General features: G+C 62.4%; 2 protein-coding genes across 5 annotated transcripts in view; one reads left to right on the top strand and one right to left on the bottom strand.

Annotated features, from left to right (window-relative positions):
- Positions 1–4,128, top strand: part of ARHGAP33 (Rho GTPase activating protein 33) — a 47,734-nt gene extending 43,606 nt beyond the window's left edge. For all 4 annotated transcript variants that reach the window (XM_084613186.1, XM_084613184.1, XM_084613185.1 and 1 more), the window contains 2 exons: positions 373–725; positions 1,348–4,128. In XM_084613186.1, the coding sequence (XP_084469312.1) occupies positions 373–725; positions 1,348–2,532 (1,538 nt within the window). In that variant the 3' untranslated portion in view covers positions 2,533–4,128. The remainder of the gene's footprint in view (positions 1–372; positions 726–1,347) is intronic.
- Positions 4,129–9,476: 5,348 nt separating this feature from the next.
- UPK1A (uroplakin 1A) lies at positions 9,477–14,043 on the bottom strand. The gene is made up of 8 exons (XM_084613221.1): positions 14,030–14,043; positions 12,999–13,099; positions 12,420–12,620; positions 11,993–12,067; positions 11,665–11,772; positions 10,329–10,508; positions 10,026–10,109; positions 9,477–9,794 (listed from the first exon to the last, which is right to left on the bottom strand). The coding sequence occupies exons 2-8, from the start codon at positions 13,059–13,061 to the stop codon at positions 9,750–9,752; spliced, it is 756 nt and encodes a 251-aa protein (XP_084469347.1). The 5' UTR covers positions 13,062–13,099; positions 14,030–14,043; the 3' UTR covers positions 9,477–9,749.
- Positions 14,044–15,649: the final 1,606 nt, after the last annotated feature.

Genomic DNA, 15,649 nt, shown 5'->3' with positions numbered 1-15,649 from the left:
CATGGCCGGACCCTCCCAGCTGGAACCCCCCACAGCTGGAACCCCCGCCCCCACTGAAACCACCTGGCCAGAACCCCCCGGTCACAACTGCCCAGCCCCAGCCAGAACTGCCCAGCCAGAATCATCCCCGCTGCAGCCAAACCACCCCCACAAATGGAACCCCCTGTGTCCCCTGCTGGGGGAGTTGGGGAGCACACAACAACCCCCCAGCCAATGTGCCCCAGCCTCCTACAGTGCCCCCTGCTGGGTGAGGCCAGGGCAGGAGTATCCAGGAGCTCCCCGCACAGCCAGCGCCCTGCTCCACCCCCCTACAGCGCCCCCTGCTGGGTGTGGCTGGCACTGACCACCCTCTTTTCTGTTCTCCCGCTTCAGGTCCTGAGTTGGAGGCTTCCCCCCCGCTGCCCGGGGCGCTGGGCCTGCTTCGGCACGTGCCGCCCCCCCCACCCCCGAAGAACCCGGCCCGGCTGATGGCACTGGCACTGGCGGAGAGCGCACACCGGGCCACCCGGCAGCAGCAGGGGGTGTCACACAGGGAGCAGCGTGCCCAGTTCCGGCGCTCCCTGTCCCTGGAAGGTGGCAGGGAAGGGGCAGCAGCGGGGCCGGGAACCCTGTACTCTGTGGTGCGCCCTGGTCCTGCTGCCCAGCTCCCTGGTCCCTCTCTGCAGCGCCAGGAGAGTGAGGGGGAACCCCGGGGCCAGCACCAGGAGCGGGCAGGGGGCCCCCAGGTGAGTGGGGGTGGAGGGGAAGGGATCACTGGTTGGGGGATAGGGCGGGAGGGACCCTTAGGGTGTGGGAGGGGAATTTGTGGCTGGGTTGGGGCAGGGGGATTTGCTAGTTCGAACAAGGCGGGTTTGGGGGGGCTGGGAGGAGGGCAGATAGGTGGTGGGGTTTGGGGGGCAGTGGGTTGGCCTGGGGGCAGTAAGTCAGTCAGGTTGAGGTGAGGTTTGGTGGCTGGGGGGATTCAATGGGATTGCGGCTGGGTGGGGGAATAGGGGGTGCAGTGGGGGGGCTACATTGAGGGAATTCAGGCAATGGTGGGTGGATGGGGAGATTGGGGGCTGCAACAGGGGCAGTTTGAAGGGTTGTGGTTGGGTGGAGGGACTGGAGGATTGGGGTGCAGTGGGAGGCTGTGGCAGGGGTTGTTCGGGGGAATGCAGCAGGGTGGGGGGATGGGATTGGTTGTGCAATGGGAGGGACTGAGGGATTGGGGGTGCAGTGCGGGTGCTGGGGGTACAGTGGGCTGCTGGGGTTGGGGCTGTGATGGAAGGCTGGGGGGTTGACTAGAGGGGGAACTCTATGTGTCTGTGTCAACCCCCCCTTGCTGACCTCCCTTCTCTCTCGCTACAGGTCCCATTGGTCCAAGCCCCTGCCCCGGGTGAAGAGGGGGGCAGGGCCAGCTCAGCAGCCCCTCCCCATTACAGCAAAGGCCCCCCCACCACCCACCACTGGGACCCCCCACGCCACCTGCCCTGCCAGACCCAGCCGCTGCCCTTCCCCCAAGTACTGGCCCCTGGCCCCCGCCACCCGCTGGCCCCGCCCAAGCCCCCAGCCCCCCTGCACTTCCATCCCCCACCCGCGGCCTGTCTCAGCGTCACCCCCCCGTGGATGGGCCCCCCCTCCGCCGCCCCTCCGTACCCTGCGGAGCCGCAGCTGCACCAGCGCCCACGCTTCCTGGCTCCCCACCCCCCCAGCGCTGCCCACCCCCCCCAGCGCCCACTGCTGGAGCCCGCAGCCGAGAACCTGTACTACGAGATCGTCCCAGAGCCGCCCGTCCACCGGCCCTGGCCTCTGGGCCCCCCGCAACCCCCAGCGCCCCCCGAGTACCTGGCCGCCCTCAACGCCTCCTACGGAGTCTTCCAGCGGCCCAGGCCCGGCCCCTCAGCCCCCACGCCACCCCTCTGGGCCGTCTTTGAGGATGGGCGCGTCCACTACGAGCCACCAGAGCCCGTCTACGTCAACGTCCCCTTTGCTGGTCCTGCGGGAGGGCCAGAGGCCGGGGGGCTCTGCCGTGGCAGGGCCAGCCCCCCTTCGTCCTCATCCTCTGCCTCGGCCTCCCCTCCGCTGGAGGGCGGGCACCTGCGCAGCCGCTCTGACCCTGGCGCTGCCCGCGCCGCCCTGCGCCGCCCCCCGGTGCCAGCCCTGCCACAGAAGCAGAGGCAGGGCCTGCGGGCGGCACCAGGCTGGGCCTACGGGCCCCCGCCGGTGCCTGGACTTTACCGCCAGCTGCTAGACGTGCTGCCCTGCGGCAGCACCATGCTTCGGTTCTACCGCCCTGCGCCACCTGGCTGGGAGCCAGCCGCTGGCTGCACCACCCCCTTCACTGCCTACGCTGAGCCCTCACCCCGGCCTCCTGCCCTCCTTAGCCCCAGCCTGATGGACGGTTACCGGCTGGGGCCCTGCCCCCCCTACTCCAAGCGCCTGCCCCCCCAGTACGGCAATGTGGAGAGGAAGGAGGGGCCCCCCCCGCCACCCACGTGCCTGGCTCCCAACTGGACGGTGCGCTCTGAGGGGCAGACTCGGAGCTACTGCTGAAGGGGGGCCCAGGCTGGACCACGAGGAAGTCTGGGTGGGAGGCTGGAGGACCTGTGTTGAGCCCCCCCCAGGTGCTGACACACCCCCGCCTCCCCCGGGTGGAGGATCTGAGCATTGACTGGGGTCCATTGCTGAGACAGTCAGGCTGTGACATCACAGGAGGCCCCAATGACATCATGAGGTCTGTATGACACGCCTGAGCTGCTGCAGGACTGGAGTGACATCACAATGGGCTCATCAATGGCAGGAGGCTGGGCACTGTGACATCACAATGAGGCCACCAGTGGCAACACGACTGGTACAGTGACATCACAACAGGCCATCAATAGTGTTGGGATGAACACCTGATGTGATGGCAGCCCAATTGCATCGCTGCTCCCCCATGATGTAACAGCTGCTCTCCAGTGACATCACCACATCCCGTATGATCTCACCAGGCTGCTGTCGCCATCACACCCAGTATGACATCATTGCCCTCCTTGACTAGGCCTCCACCTGCTGAGGCTCAGCGACCGCATCAGTGTGACATAGGGAGGGGGCAGTGGTGACATCACCAGAACCATGATTGACGTCACTACCTGACTCCACACCCCCCGGGGGGGCCAGTGTGGGGCATAAAACTATCAGGGTCTTGCTCCATTGCCAGCCCTGGTAATAGGGGGACCCTCCCTGTCCCCCTGTGTGTAGGGGGGAGGAGGGCTTTTCTATAAAGCTGAGCAAGATTTCTAACGTTTTAACCTTTCATTAACCCAATTAAAACACCCCTGCCCTGAGATGGGATCCCCCAGGGAGAGGGGGGTGCCAAGGGTAGTGGTGGGAGGCTAAAGGAAAAAAATCCCTCCCCAGCCTACCTGTCTGACCTCCCTGGTCAGCATAGGCTGAGGTGGGGGCATACATACAACCTCCACTCCTGCAGAGTATCTGCCTAGATCTAGGGGTGTGGGGGGTGCCTACTGCCCCCTGCTGGAGGCGCTGAGCCCTGCTCAGGGGGCTTGATGGTGGGTGCTTGGTTGTGTCCGTGGCTGTGGGTGTAGTTTTCTGGTTGTGGCAGTACTGCAGGGGGTGTGGGGGGTATGTTATGGGGTAGCAGAAGGAACCGGGGGCACCCCCTGGCCCACCCAGTGGCAGAAAGCAGCGATTGCTGGGGGAGGGTGGTGTCTGGCTGATTTTATTGCACTAACTCCCACTGTGACTTTGGGGGATCCCCTGGGAGTTATGACCTTTGACCTCCCCATACCCTGTAACCCCCCCCCAACCCCATGATAAAGGGGCAGTGCTGTGACCAGCTGGGCCCAGTGTGGGTGGGGTTACCCTGGGAGTGCTGACCTCCACCAACACCCCAATCCTATAAACCCCGCCCCCCCTCCCAGCCAAAGTCCCACCGATAGTGGGGGGGGCTAATCCTGGTTCACCTAATTCAGCCCCATCCCCACTGCAGGGCCCTGGGGTGCTGACTGACGTGGGCGGGGGGGGGGCGGGGTGCTGCTGTGACTGTTCCCCTGGTGAGTGTATTTGTTGAAGATCCTCCCCTCCCCCCCATTCTGTACTAAATGGTTTCAACCAACCCCATTAACTAATAAAGACCAAAAAAAAACCCACCCCCAAACTGCCCATGTAGTTCCTCCTTCTCAGAACACAAGAAGTAGGGGGTCACCCAATACAATGACTAAGCAGCAGGTTTAAAACAAACCAAAAGAAGCACTTCTTCACACAACGCACAGTCACCCTGTGGAACGCCCTGCCAGGGGACGTTGTGAAGGCCAAGGCTATAACAGGGTTCAGAAACAAACTAGATAAGTTCCTGGAGGATAGTCCATCAATGGCTATTAGCCAGGATGGGCAGGGGTGGTGCCCCCAGCCTCTGTTTGCCAGAAGCTGGGAATGGGCAACGGGATGGATCACTTGTTCTGTTCATTCCCTCTGGGGCACCTGGCATTGGCCACAGTTGGAAGACTGGATCTTCGGTCTGACCTAGTATGGCCGTTCTTATGTTCTTCAATTTGGGGGTAGGGGCTGGAAGCCAGGACTCCTGAGTTCTGTCCCCAGCTCTGGGATCAGGAGAGGAGTGGGGTCGAGTGGTTACAGGGGTGGGGCTGGGAGCCAGGATTCCTGGGTTCTATCCCCAGCTTTGGGAGAGGAGTGAAGGCTAGAGGGTTAGAGTGGGGCTGAGTGTGATGGAGTGGGCATTCGGTTTCCCCATATGCTGCATTGCTAACTAGGTGGTGGGACAAGGTGGGTGCATCACTGCACAGCCCCAGTGTGGATGCTCAGCTGGTTGGGGCTGGGCCCACTCTGGGCGTACACGTTGCCCTTGGGATCCCACCAGCGGACTCGCTGGAGAGAGCACCTGGTGGGGAGCAGGAGGCTGGAGGCCCTAAGGTTCAGTCCCAAGGGATAGAGAAGCCAAGTGGCTTCCCCTGGTGGCTGAGTGAGACCATAAGGGGGGCGGGCCTGTGGGTGCCCACCCCCAGGGCACTAGGCCTGCAGAGCTGTGACAGGTGGTCACAGGTCGCAGTGGCTGGACGGATGTTGAAGGGCCTGGCAGTGAGAAATGGCCTGTAGCCAGTTCCCCCCAGCTGTGCCGGGAGCAAGGGGCAGGCACGGGGAGGCTCAGCAAGGTGCAGAAGGGCACACGCTCCAAGAAGCAGGTTCCAGGCCCAAGTGGGGGGGGGTCACGAGGCGCCAGAAGCAGGAGAGGCAGCCACTGGGCTTCCCCCAGACCCGGTTCCCCATCTGGCAGGGGAGTTTCATGCCCTGGCTGCCCCGCCCGGGAGCTGAGAGTGAAGGAGCTGGAGGTGCGGGAGAAGTAGTGGAAGCATAAACTGACGATGGAGACGCAGAGAGGCAGAGGGACCTACCAAAGGACAAGTTGGGAAAGATGCCACTTCCACAGGGAACCTAGATACCGGCGGTGCGGGGGGGGGGAGGGAGAGAAGGGGGCATATAGACAGCTCCTTGCTGGGGGGAAGGCCTGTGATATGACCCTGGCTGCACCTTCAGCACGGCTCCGCTCACTCACCCCAGGTACGTCTCCGCAAATGGGGCAAGGGTGCAAGCATTGCTGGGGGGGAGGGAGGGAGCGGGCATGTTTCACCTGGCTGGGTTGGCGCAGCTGAGTGAAATCCAGCCTCGGGACCTGACAATGGGGTTAGGGGGGCTGTAAGCCCAAGGATCTGCGCAGGGCATGCAGGCAGGCAGCTGTGTTTGCAGACAGTGTGAAAAGAGACCCACAGGGGACTGGCCTAGGTTGGGGGGGGTCACTCAGGGCACCCCAGAAGTGGGAGTCAGGCAAATCCAAACCAGGGGTGATGGCCACTGGGGACAGACTGCAGAGACCTAAGCTGTAATTAGTCCGGGCAAACAGGGCCCAAGTGGGCACGGTGCCCAAAGGTTAAGGAATTAGTGGCCAAGCAGAAGGGTTAACTGGGGAGGGAGCCCAGCCGGGGGGGAGGGGGTGGGGGGCACACCAGCTTCCCAGGGGTGGGCGCCAGGAGCACTCAATTTACAGGGTGGGCAGACCCAGGAAGCAATCGCTACAACCCCCCTTGAGGTGGAAGGGAGGAGGGTCCCAGGCCATGGGTGCTGAGATGATGCTGGCCTGGCCCCAGGTGGTGGGCTTGGCCCAGTTAGTGCCCAATGATACCTCATTCGGGGGGGATTGGCCCCCGGTTACAGTTCCTGTAGCGAGGGTCTGAGATGGGGCGCCAAGGAGGGGCCCAAAGAGTTGGGGCGCAGGCAGGGCTGATGGGGAATGATCTGGCAGCTTGGCTGGGTGATGTCCAGAGTGCCCATGTCCTTCCCTGGAGCTAGAGCCAGACGGCCACCCCGCCTTGGTGCCAGGGGAACGGCTCTACCGGGCTTAGCAAGGCTGAGCTCAAGGCTGTCTTAAGGTGGGGAAACCAAGGCACAGCCAGCGAGGGCTGGGACCCCAGGCCAGCGAGGAGGGACAATTCCCACCCTCTACCCCAGCAGCCAAATTTCAGCCGGAGCTGCAGAAGGATCCCTGCTTGGAGGAGCTGAGGGCCCTGACTGGCTGCAGCGCAGCAGGACCCCTGAAGGAGGCCAGCAGGGCTGGATTCCTGTGGGAGAAGTGATTCCTGGAGCGGGTTCCCAAGGGAAAACTGAACGGTGGGGGATCAGGAGGCAGCTGGGTGGGGGGTCCCCCAGAAGGGCCGCTGCTGACTATTGTACATGGCCTTTGACAGGACATCCAGAATCCTGTGTGACACAGTCAGGCAGCACTGCAGGTCCCATGACCCCTGCCAAAGGGTGGGGAAGGCCCAGAATAAGCTAAAGCAGCCTGGAGACCCTGCCCATCACAGAGGGACCTGTTCAGAAGGTGGCTGTGGACATAGTGGGGCCCCTCAGAAGGGCGACTCGGGCCAGGAAGAAATACATTCTGGTGGCAGTAGATTTCACCACCCAGAGGCGGTGGCTCTGTCCTCCAGCGAGGCAGACACATGGCAGATGTGCTGCTGACCATCTTCATAGAATATCAGGGTTGGAAGGGACCTCAGGAGGTCATCTAGTCCAACCCCCTGCTCAAAGCAGGGCCAATCCCCCACTAAATCATCTTCAGCAGAGTGGGGTTCCCCCAGGAGGTCCTTACAGACCAGGGGTACAGTTTCATGCCAGCCCTGCTTCAGGGCTGTGGGGAAAATATGGGGGCCGGCCCATCCCCCTCAGTCCAACGGGCAGGCCCAGAGGTTTAAGGGGACCCTGAAGCTGATACTGAGGACTTCTATGGCCCAACACCCACAGGCATCTACCCCTCCTGCTGTTTGCACACTAGGAAGTGCCCCAGGAACCCACAGGGATCCTTTTGAGTTGCTCTACTGGGGGAGAGTGAGGGGACCCCTGGACTTGGTGAGGGACGAATTGGAGGGGAAGGTCTCTCCCAACAGAGAACCAGTGGTGGAGTACATGCTGTCCTTTCAAGAAAGGCTCACTGAGCTCATGGTCTGGGCCAGGGAGAACCGAGCCCGGGCCCAAGGGAGGCAGGAGGTCTGGTATGACCGCACAGCACGTGTTCGCTCCTCCGCACTGGGGACGGTTCTCAGCCGAGTGCAGCAGAATGAGCTACAAGCTGTCTGGGATGGTCCCTTTAAAGGTCCTCACAGAACTGAATGAGGTGAACTACATGGTGGTACTGTCCAAATGGGTCCACAGCCCCCAAGTGTGCCATGTCTACAGGCTGAAGCTGTATTTGGACAGGGAGAGGTTGGTGCTGGTTGTGTGTGGGCAGTGGGAGAAGGAGGAAGATAGTCCTGAGATCCACCAGGGTGAGCCAGCCTCCTGATAGAATCAATTTCCCTCTCTGACCAGCTAACCCCTGCCCAGCAGGTAGAGATCAGAGAGGTGCTGCGTTCCTACCAGCTGCTGTTCTCCAGCTGGCCTAGGCTCACTAACCTGGCTGTCCATGGGGTGGACACAGGAGCCAACCCTCCCATCAGGTGATCCCCATTCAGAGTTACTGGGAACACAGCCCAGGCCCTGGAGAGAGAGGTCAGGGACATGCTGGCCCTAAGAGTTTCCCCAAAGAAGGGTCAGTCAGATCCAGTGTGGACTAGCAGCAGCTCACGGCCATCACCATGTCTGACACCTGCCCCATGCCTGGGATGGATGAGATTCCAGGCAAGCTGGGGGACCTGGTTCCTTACCAACACTGACCTCACCATGGGCCACCCGCCAGTGCCCTTGGCCCCAGCCACCTGGCTGAAGTCTGCCTTCATGACCCCAGTTGGGCTCAGTGAGTTCCTGGGCCTCCCTTTTGGGCTCCTGGGGAGGCCTGTCAGTGCCAGGTGGGCCAGTCACTGAGGGGGAGGGAGGACTTGGCCAAGGGCTACACTGACCCTAGCTGAAGCGGGAGCTGGGCGAGGCATCAGACCTCGGTCACAAAATGGGCAGCAGCTGCAGCTGGCCTGAGCCAAGGTGGAGATAATGAGAGACTGGCCTCAAGTAGGCTGGCAGAGGCACTCCTAGAGGTGTGCCCCCAGGAGTGCCCATGGGGAAGCGGGAGCAGGACAGGGCGCTTTGGCCTGAGTAGTGCCAGGGGCTCCAAGCCGGGCCCCATTCTGAGACACCCCCCCCCCCCCGACTTTCCCACACCCATCCTGGTGTTCACAGCTGCCTCGGGGCTGGGCGTGGTGCAGATGACAGAGCATGTACCCAAGCAAGAGCCAGCTTCCCCTAGAGCAGAGCCGTGCTGCCGGACGGCCTGGGCTCCGAGAGCTGTGGCAGATCAGGGTGGGCAGCACCTGATGGTGCTCCCAGCCACTCTCCAGCTGAACGGGGCTGGGACCGAGCTCCTGAGCTGGTGCCCCACCCTTGCGGCATTCAGAACTGAGTCACATTAATGGGCAGGGGACCCTATAGCAGCTGCCTTGCCATCGCTAGGAGGGGGAGGATGCAGCAAATGCAGTACAAGCTGCGGGCTGGGCAGGGCCAAGGCTGCAGGGCCCCACAATGCCCTCAGTGGGCTGGGGCAGGAACAGCTCTCAGCACTAGAGGGCAGCATGGTAAGAGCTGCTGTGACGCCTAACTTCCTGCCCCCGCCCCAAGTGCTGCAGCTGGGGAGCCCCCTGGGAGCCAGGGCCCTTAGGGGCCAGCCCTGACCTCCCCACACAGTCTCACTCCAGAGAATGGGGTGGGGGCCACCCCAGGAGCTGCCAGCCCCAAAGGGGGCCCAAGTTGTTGCTGAAAAATTCACAGCCCAGCTGAGGGCAGCCAGGCAGGGGATGTAACTGCTCCCCCTGGGGAGCAGGCAGCTGTTCCCATTCAAAGGGGAAGGGCCCCCATGCTGCTGGGGCAGGGGACATCCCACCCAGGCACCAACACCAGTGCACAGGAGCCTGCTGTCACAGACCAGGGACATTTACAACCCCACCTCAGGGCCCTGGCCCCCAGCACCACCCCTCCCTGCCCCCAGCACACAGACCCAGATGGATTTTTCAGGGGATTTAATGGAGACATTTTAAAAAGATCAGAAGTCAGCAGGGGTGTTTTACACAGTGATCAGCTCTCCTGAGGTGCTGCCTCCAACCCCCAGCCACCACCATGGGGTCAGGAGCAGGGCTGACAGGGGCCCAGGTGGTCACCAGGATGGTCTCCCCAGCTCAGAGAGAGAGGCTGGGGCTGGCTGGCTCCCTCCCCTCACTGACTCCACAGGTGGCAGGTCAAAGGAGCCCTGCCACACAGCAGGTGTGTGTGTGGGGGGGTCACAGCGTGGTGTAATGGTACATGGCCAAGAGCATCACTGGGCACTGCAGGGAGAGAGAGACCCTCAGATCATACCCACCAGTCCACCTAGCCCATTGGCCTATCTGCCCTGGTATCCCATCTTCCAAACCTGCCCCCCTCCCCCAAGCCCATCTGCCCCCCTGGTATCCCACATGCTGAAGAGTATTTAGAACCTCCCCTCCCAGGCAGGATTCGCCCCCCCCCACACACACACACTCCCTCCCTCCCTAGCCCAAGTTGGAGCCCAGACCCACCGTGAACATGAGGATGGCGAATCCAAACCAGGAGATGCCCCAGGTGTAGCTGTTAATGGCGTTTTCAATGTGCTCAAAGCAGCCCTAGGGAGACAGACGCTGAGTCCCGCACAGATGGATGTCTGGGTAGGGAGTGGGGGCTGGAGGAGGGACTGGAAACCAGGACTAAGGCAGAGCTAAGTAGCTGGGTGCCAAGGAACAGCAGGGGGCTGTGGGTTGGGAGTGTGGGGTGCTGGCAGAGATGGTGGGGGAGCCCAGGGCACTGGCAGGGCTGAGGGGGCAGGGCTGGGCAGCACCCCTTACCTTGGTGTTGATATAATCCACATGCCCCACACGGCAGCCCTCTGGGCTGAGGATGACAAAGTTGGCGTCGCGCTTGCAGCAGAGGAAGGGCCATGGCGCCAGCCCCTCAGGGTAGAAGGAGCGGAAGGTGGACGTGTGGTTCACCCAGTCCAGGGGGCCCGTCGCGCCACAGCACTGTTGCTGGGGGGGGGGGCAGATGACACATCTGTTAGTGCCGCCCCCTTCCCAAAGCCCCCTCCTACCCAACATGCCTGGTCCCCCCCTGCCCCTTCTCTGCCAGGCTCCCCTCCACCCCACCAGACAGTCCTGAGCCCCAGAGCCCACCATGAATATAGGGGGCATAAAGCGGAGCACAGCCCCCACCCCGCCCAGGATCAGGCCTCCTCCTCCATAGGAACAAGAAAGGGTTAATCTAGCCCTCCTGGCCAAGGCTTTCATCCCTGGGGTGAACAACGCCCCCAAACCCCACCCCCTTGCTGGCCTCCCAGCTAGGGTTGCCAACTTTCTACTCCCACAGAACTGAACACCCCAACTCACTCCCCCACCCAAGGCCCCCCATCCTCACTCATTTTCACTGGGCTGGCTCAGGGGGCTGAGGTGCAGGATAGACTGAGGGCTCCAGCTGGGGGTGCAGGTTCCAGGGATGAGGAGTTTTGGGTGCAGGAGGGGTCTCTGGATTGGGGGTGGAGCCAACAGGTTTGAGTATGGGAGGGAGGCTGAGGTAGGGGGTTGGGGTGCGGGATCAGGGCTGGGGTGCAGGAGGGCATCAGGGTGCAGGCTCCAGGCAACGCTTACCTCAGGCGGCTCCTGGAAGCCGCAGCAGCAGGTCCCCACTCTGGCTCCTTCGCAGAGGCACAGCCAGGCAGCTCTGGGTGCTTCCCGCATCTGCAGGCACCAGCCCCACAGCTCCCATTGATCATGGTTCCTGGCCAATGGGAGTTGCCGAGCTGGGGCTTGGGGAGGGGGCAGCACGTGGAGCCCAGGACCAGCTCTACAATTTTGCCACCCCAAGCAGCAAAACCCTCCCCCCTGCCGAATACGCTGGGAAGGAGAGCACGGGAACACTGGAGGAAGCTGCCGCTGAATCGCCGCGACAGCGAGCCCCGAGTCAGAAGAGTCGCGGCGGGAAACAATGGAGAGGTGCTGCAGCCAGAGTGCCACCCCTTCAGCTTGCTTAGCTGGTGCTGAGAGCCAACCCTGCGTGGAGCCCTGACTGCCCCTACACCAGGAGCTGGATGGGGACATGCTGCTGCTTCCGGGAGCCACAGGGAGCCTGCCTTGGGCCCACTGCACTGCCAGCAGCCAGCCGGGGCATCACAGGGCAGGCTAGACCCACCTCCATCATGATCCGGTCCCACATGCGGGTCAGCTCCCGGCCCTGGGCTGTAGGGGCCGCGTAGAATGTCAGCATCTGCTTGGTGACCATCCTGTGATTGGAGACCACCTGGAGGGGCAGGAGGGACCCATGGGGGCAGGGCCAGGCTGAGGCCCTCATGGGCCCATCCCCCAGCCTGCCCCGCCAGCCTAGGTATCCCGACTCCCAGTCTCCCCCCACCCCCAGAGCTGGGATACATCCCAGATGTCCTGGTCCCCAGTCCCCCAGCTCTACACACTAGACCCTCCCTCCCAGGCAGGGAACCCCGGTGTCCAGATGCCACACTCACGAAGTCACGGTGGGTGTAGGAGGTGATGCAAGAGGCACATTCGAAGATGTAGACTATCAGCATCAGTACCAGGTACTGGGGGAGAAGAGAAGAGAGCTGGTGAGACACTGCTGTGGGGGGCATGAACCCCTGAGGGCCCCCCCATGGCCCAGGCTGCCTCACTGATTTCACCCCTCCCTGCCCCCAGGACACTCCTCTCTCGAACTCCCCCTTAGGTCTTCCCCCCAGTCAGTAATACCATGTGGCTGCCCTGCACCCCCCCCCAATCAGCTGTTTGCCCCATGGCACAATCCTCCTACTCTCCAGTGCCCCCCAAGCAGCCACCTCCTGCCCCACAATGCCCCCCATACAGATTTCCCTCCCCCAGCACCTGCCCCACAGCACCCCCATACAGCCCTCCCTCCCAACATGGCCCCACCCCAGTCACCAGCATGAGCTGCAGGCGGCTGCCCCTGGCCAGGGCCACAATGCCGAAGACGCCAAGACAGAAGAAGGCGAAGCCGCAGAAGATGGCGATCCAGGCACCGGCGTAGACGTCATCCTTGCCTGACACACCCAGGATGGGGTAAACCTTGTATTGGTCGGCTGTGACCCAGACGGTCTCCGCGTAGAGCGCAATGCCGCACATCTGGGGACAGGGTTTGGGGTGAGCCCTCAGACCCTGAACTTCAGCCCCCAACCCATCCCCTACACTGCATGTCTGGGGCAGGGTGGGGGGATGAGCCCCAGGACCCCAAACCCCACCCCCATGCAACCCCCCCCCCAGCACTCAGGCCACACATCTATGGGGTACGGGGTTAGGGGAAGGGGTACGAGTGCCCTGGGACTCCCAAGTCTGGCCCAGCCCCCTGAACCCCCCATGGCATACAGCACCAGCCCAGCCAGCTGTGAGGGGATCCCTTAGAAATTCAAATTCCCAGATCCCCCCAAATAGCCTCAACACCCCAACCTCCAAAGCCCCACATACCCACCCCCCTCAGCCTGGCAGGCTCCCCAACCACCTCACCAGGATGATGATGTTCCCAAGAATCAGCAACCCCACAATAAAGGGGTTTCCTTTTTCCATCATGTTCTGCCTTTAGGGGGGAGGCTCTGCCAGCTCAGACCCTGCAACAGACAAGGGGGTTTAGAGACCGAGTGCCACCCCCAATCCTGCAGAGGGGGCCTCTGGATTGGCATGCTAATTTATGCTGCTAGTTTATGCAAATGCAAGCCCCCACCCCAAAGTGAGCCTGGAGTTCTGTTCCCCCTCACTCCCCAGAGCCTGCACCGAGTCCAGAACCAGCCACAGCAAGCATTGACAGACCCTGGGGCGGGGGGGGGGGGAAGGTGTCAGAGGCATCAAGGCCAGTCTGGGTCAGCACCCCAGCACAATGCTGGCCTTCCGGGGGTCACAGCCCCACAAGTGGCCAGAGAGGTCTGGATCCTCCCCTGGCCTCACTGTCCACCCCCTCCATGGGCTCACTGCAGCCCATCCCAGGGACTCACCCAGCCAGATTCCTCTGGCCCCAGGGGAGCTCAGCAGGTTTTTCCAGCTGCCCCACATTTCTTCCCCCCCAGCATTTTACAGATTCCCTTCCCAGGCACACCCAGCCCCCCAAGCCAGAGCCCCTCCCCACTAGCCCCCATTCCTGTGCCAGAGCCAAGGAGGGAACCCAGGAGTCCTGGCTTCCTTCCAGAGCTTAGAAGTGAGAAGTCTTCACCCCTCCAGCCCCACATGCCCTCCAACATCTGTTACATGCCCCACAGCCCCCCCACACCCAGTACATCCCCCTGCTCCTATCAACCCATCAGCACCACCTGTTCCCTACACAGCTGCTCCCTTACTCCCCACCTGTCAGCCCAGCCCCCCACCTCACCCATTGGCCTGCCTCTGCCCCCCAGCCCTGCTCATCCCCCCACTGCCCTCACCCAAATCAGCCACAGCCCAGCCCCCCACCTCACTCTGCCCCAGCCCTGCTCATCCCATCAGCCAGGTCCCAGCCCCGGTCCCCCACCTCACCCATTGCTCTACCCCCCCCCCCCCAGCCCACTCACCTGCTGGTCACTCCTGCAATAGCTGACTATAGGCCCAGCCCAGCCACCCCTTTATACCCACCTGGCTGGGAGGAGCCAGCGAGGGAAGCCCCAGGCTGGGCTGATTAGCAGCCAGGGGCAAGAGGTCCAGAGTCCCGTCCCACCCTAGCCAGGCTCCACCCCCAGCCCTGCAGCTCCCAAAGGGTTAATGGGTCCCTCCTACAGTGGGTGGGCTGGGGAGGGAGATGGGTTTGGGAGCCGGGCTCGTGGGGGGGTGGCACCACTGTGGGAAGGCACCCCCATGGGCAGCCCCTCCCGCACACCACAATGGTTCTCCTGCCCCAGTGTGTCCTTAGCATCTCCAGCAGCACCGGGAACACCCCATTGTTCCCCCGAACACGATCCATCTGGGCGCCGCCCTTTCACCCTGATGCAGAACATGCCACAGTTCAGATACAGGCCTGTTTGCAGCTGGCTGAGGAGGGGAGGTCTTGTATCCCCACCCCCAAACCCAGGGTGCTATGTGAATGGGGATATGTTGAGGTCTTGTAAACTCATCACATGTCAGAGTAGAGAGTGGTGACCGTGGGAGGCTAGTGGCAGGATAATTACCAAGATTCATGGCTGCTGAATTCAGGATTCCTGAGTTATATCCCCTGCTCGGGGAGGGGAGGGGGGGTCTAGTAGGTTGGAGCTGGGAGCCAAGACTCCTTGGTTCTACCCTGGCTATGGCAGGGGAGTGGGATCTAGTGGATTAGAGCCGGGGGTCTGGGATTTGGGACTTACGAATCACAAGTTTTGTCCCGGCTCTCTGAGGCCGCTGCATTGTAATAGTTTGAGGAAGGGGCCCAAAGCTCCGAGTCAGAGCACATCCCATCTGAAAGGTGGCACATGGGGGTGGCTCCGAGTCTGTCCTGGCCTGGGCAGCAACCTCGGCTAAGACAGCAGTAGGCCATGGCTGCCCGAATGAGCAGGGACAGGGCCTTGTCAGTGACTGGGGCTGTGGTGCTCCTGGACAGAAGACCTGCTGGCCTTAGGCTGAGCCCAGGCTCCCAGCAGAGAGCTCCTTCCCCTCGGATCCAACACAACCCAAAGAGCAGGGGCTGCCAACCTGAGCTTGAGAAGGAGCCAGGATGTACCAATGTACATTGCCAAAGAGCCCCAGTACCAGGTCAGGTCCCACCCACCCCGCTCCCAGCCGGCAGCCCTGCCAATCAGCGCTGGCTGGGGATGTGGAGTGAAGGGCAGACCTGTTTGTCTGGCTCACGGCCACCCAAAATGGACCCAGCTGAGGGGTCCTGTTCTCTGCACCTACAAGCTCTGTGTTAGACCATGTTCCTGTCATCTAATAAACCTGGTTTTACCAGTTGGCTGAGAGTCACGTCTAACTGTGGAGTTGGGGGGCAGGACCCTCTGGCTTCCCCAGGACCCCGCCTGGGCGGACTCGCTGTGGGAAGCACACAGAGGGGCAGAGGATGCTGAATGCTCCAAGGTCAGACCCAGGAAGGTGGAAGTTGTGTGAGCTGTGTGTCCTGGAGACAGTCTGCTCATGGAGAGGAGACTTCCCCAGAGTCCTGACTAGTGAGGGTGTGGCAGGCTCAGGGGAGGGGGCAGGAAGGGGTGGAGTGGGGGCAGGGCCTG

The sequence above is a fragment of the Lepidochelys olivacea genome, assembly GCF_965140295.1.
Source record: "Lepidochelys olivacea isolate rLepOli2 genome assembly, chromosome: 24".
Taxonomy (NCBI): domain Eukaryota; kingdom Metazoa; phylum Chordata; order Testudines; family Cheloniidae; genus Lepidochelys; species Lepidochelys olivacea.
Note: the sequence above shows the minus strand (reverse complement) of the source record. Positions and strands in the feature narration are given on the sequence as shown.

What these genes read in the sequence shown, in the direction of transcription:
- UPK1A (XM_084613221.1), bottom strand. Translation starts at nt 13,061, where the DNA reads ATGATGGAAAAAGGAAACCCCTTTATTGTGGGGTTGCTGATTCTTGGG. An exon ending in TGGATTATATCAACACCAAG is followed by an intron (nt 10,110 to 10,328) that starts GTAAGGGGTGCT and finishes CTGTCTCCCTAG; the next exon opens with GGCTGCTTTGAGCACATTGA. An exon ending in TCGCCATCCTCATGTTCACG is followed by an intron (nt 9,795 to 10,025) that starts GTGGGTCTGGGC and finishes CTCTCCCTGCAG; the next exon opens with TGCCCAGTGATGCTCTTGGC.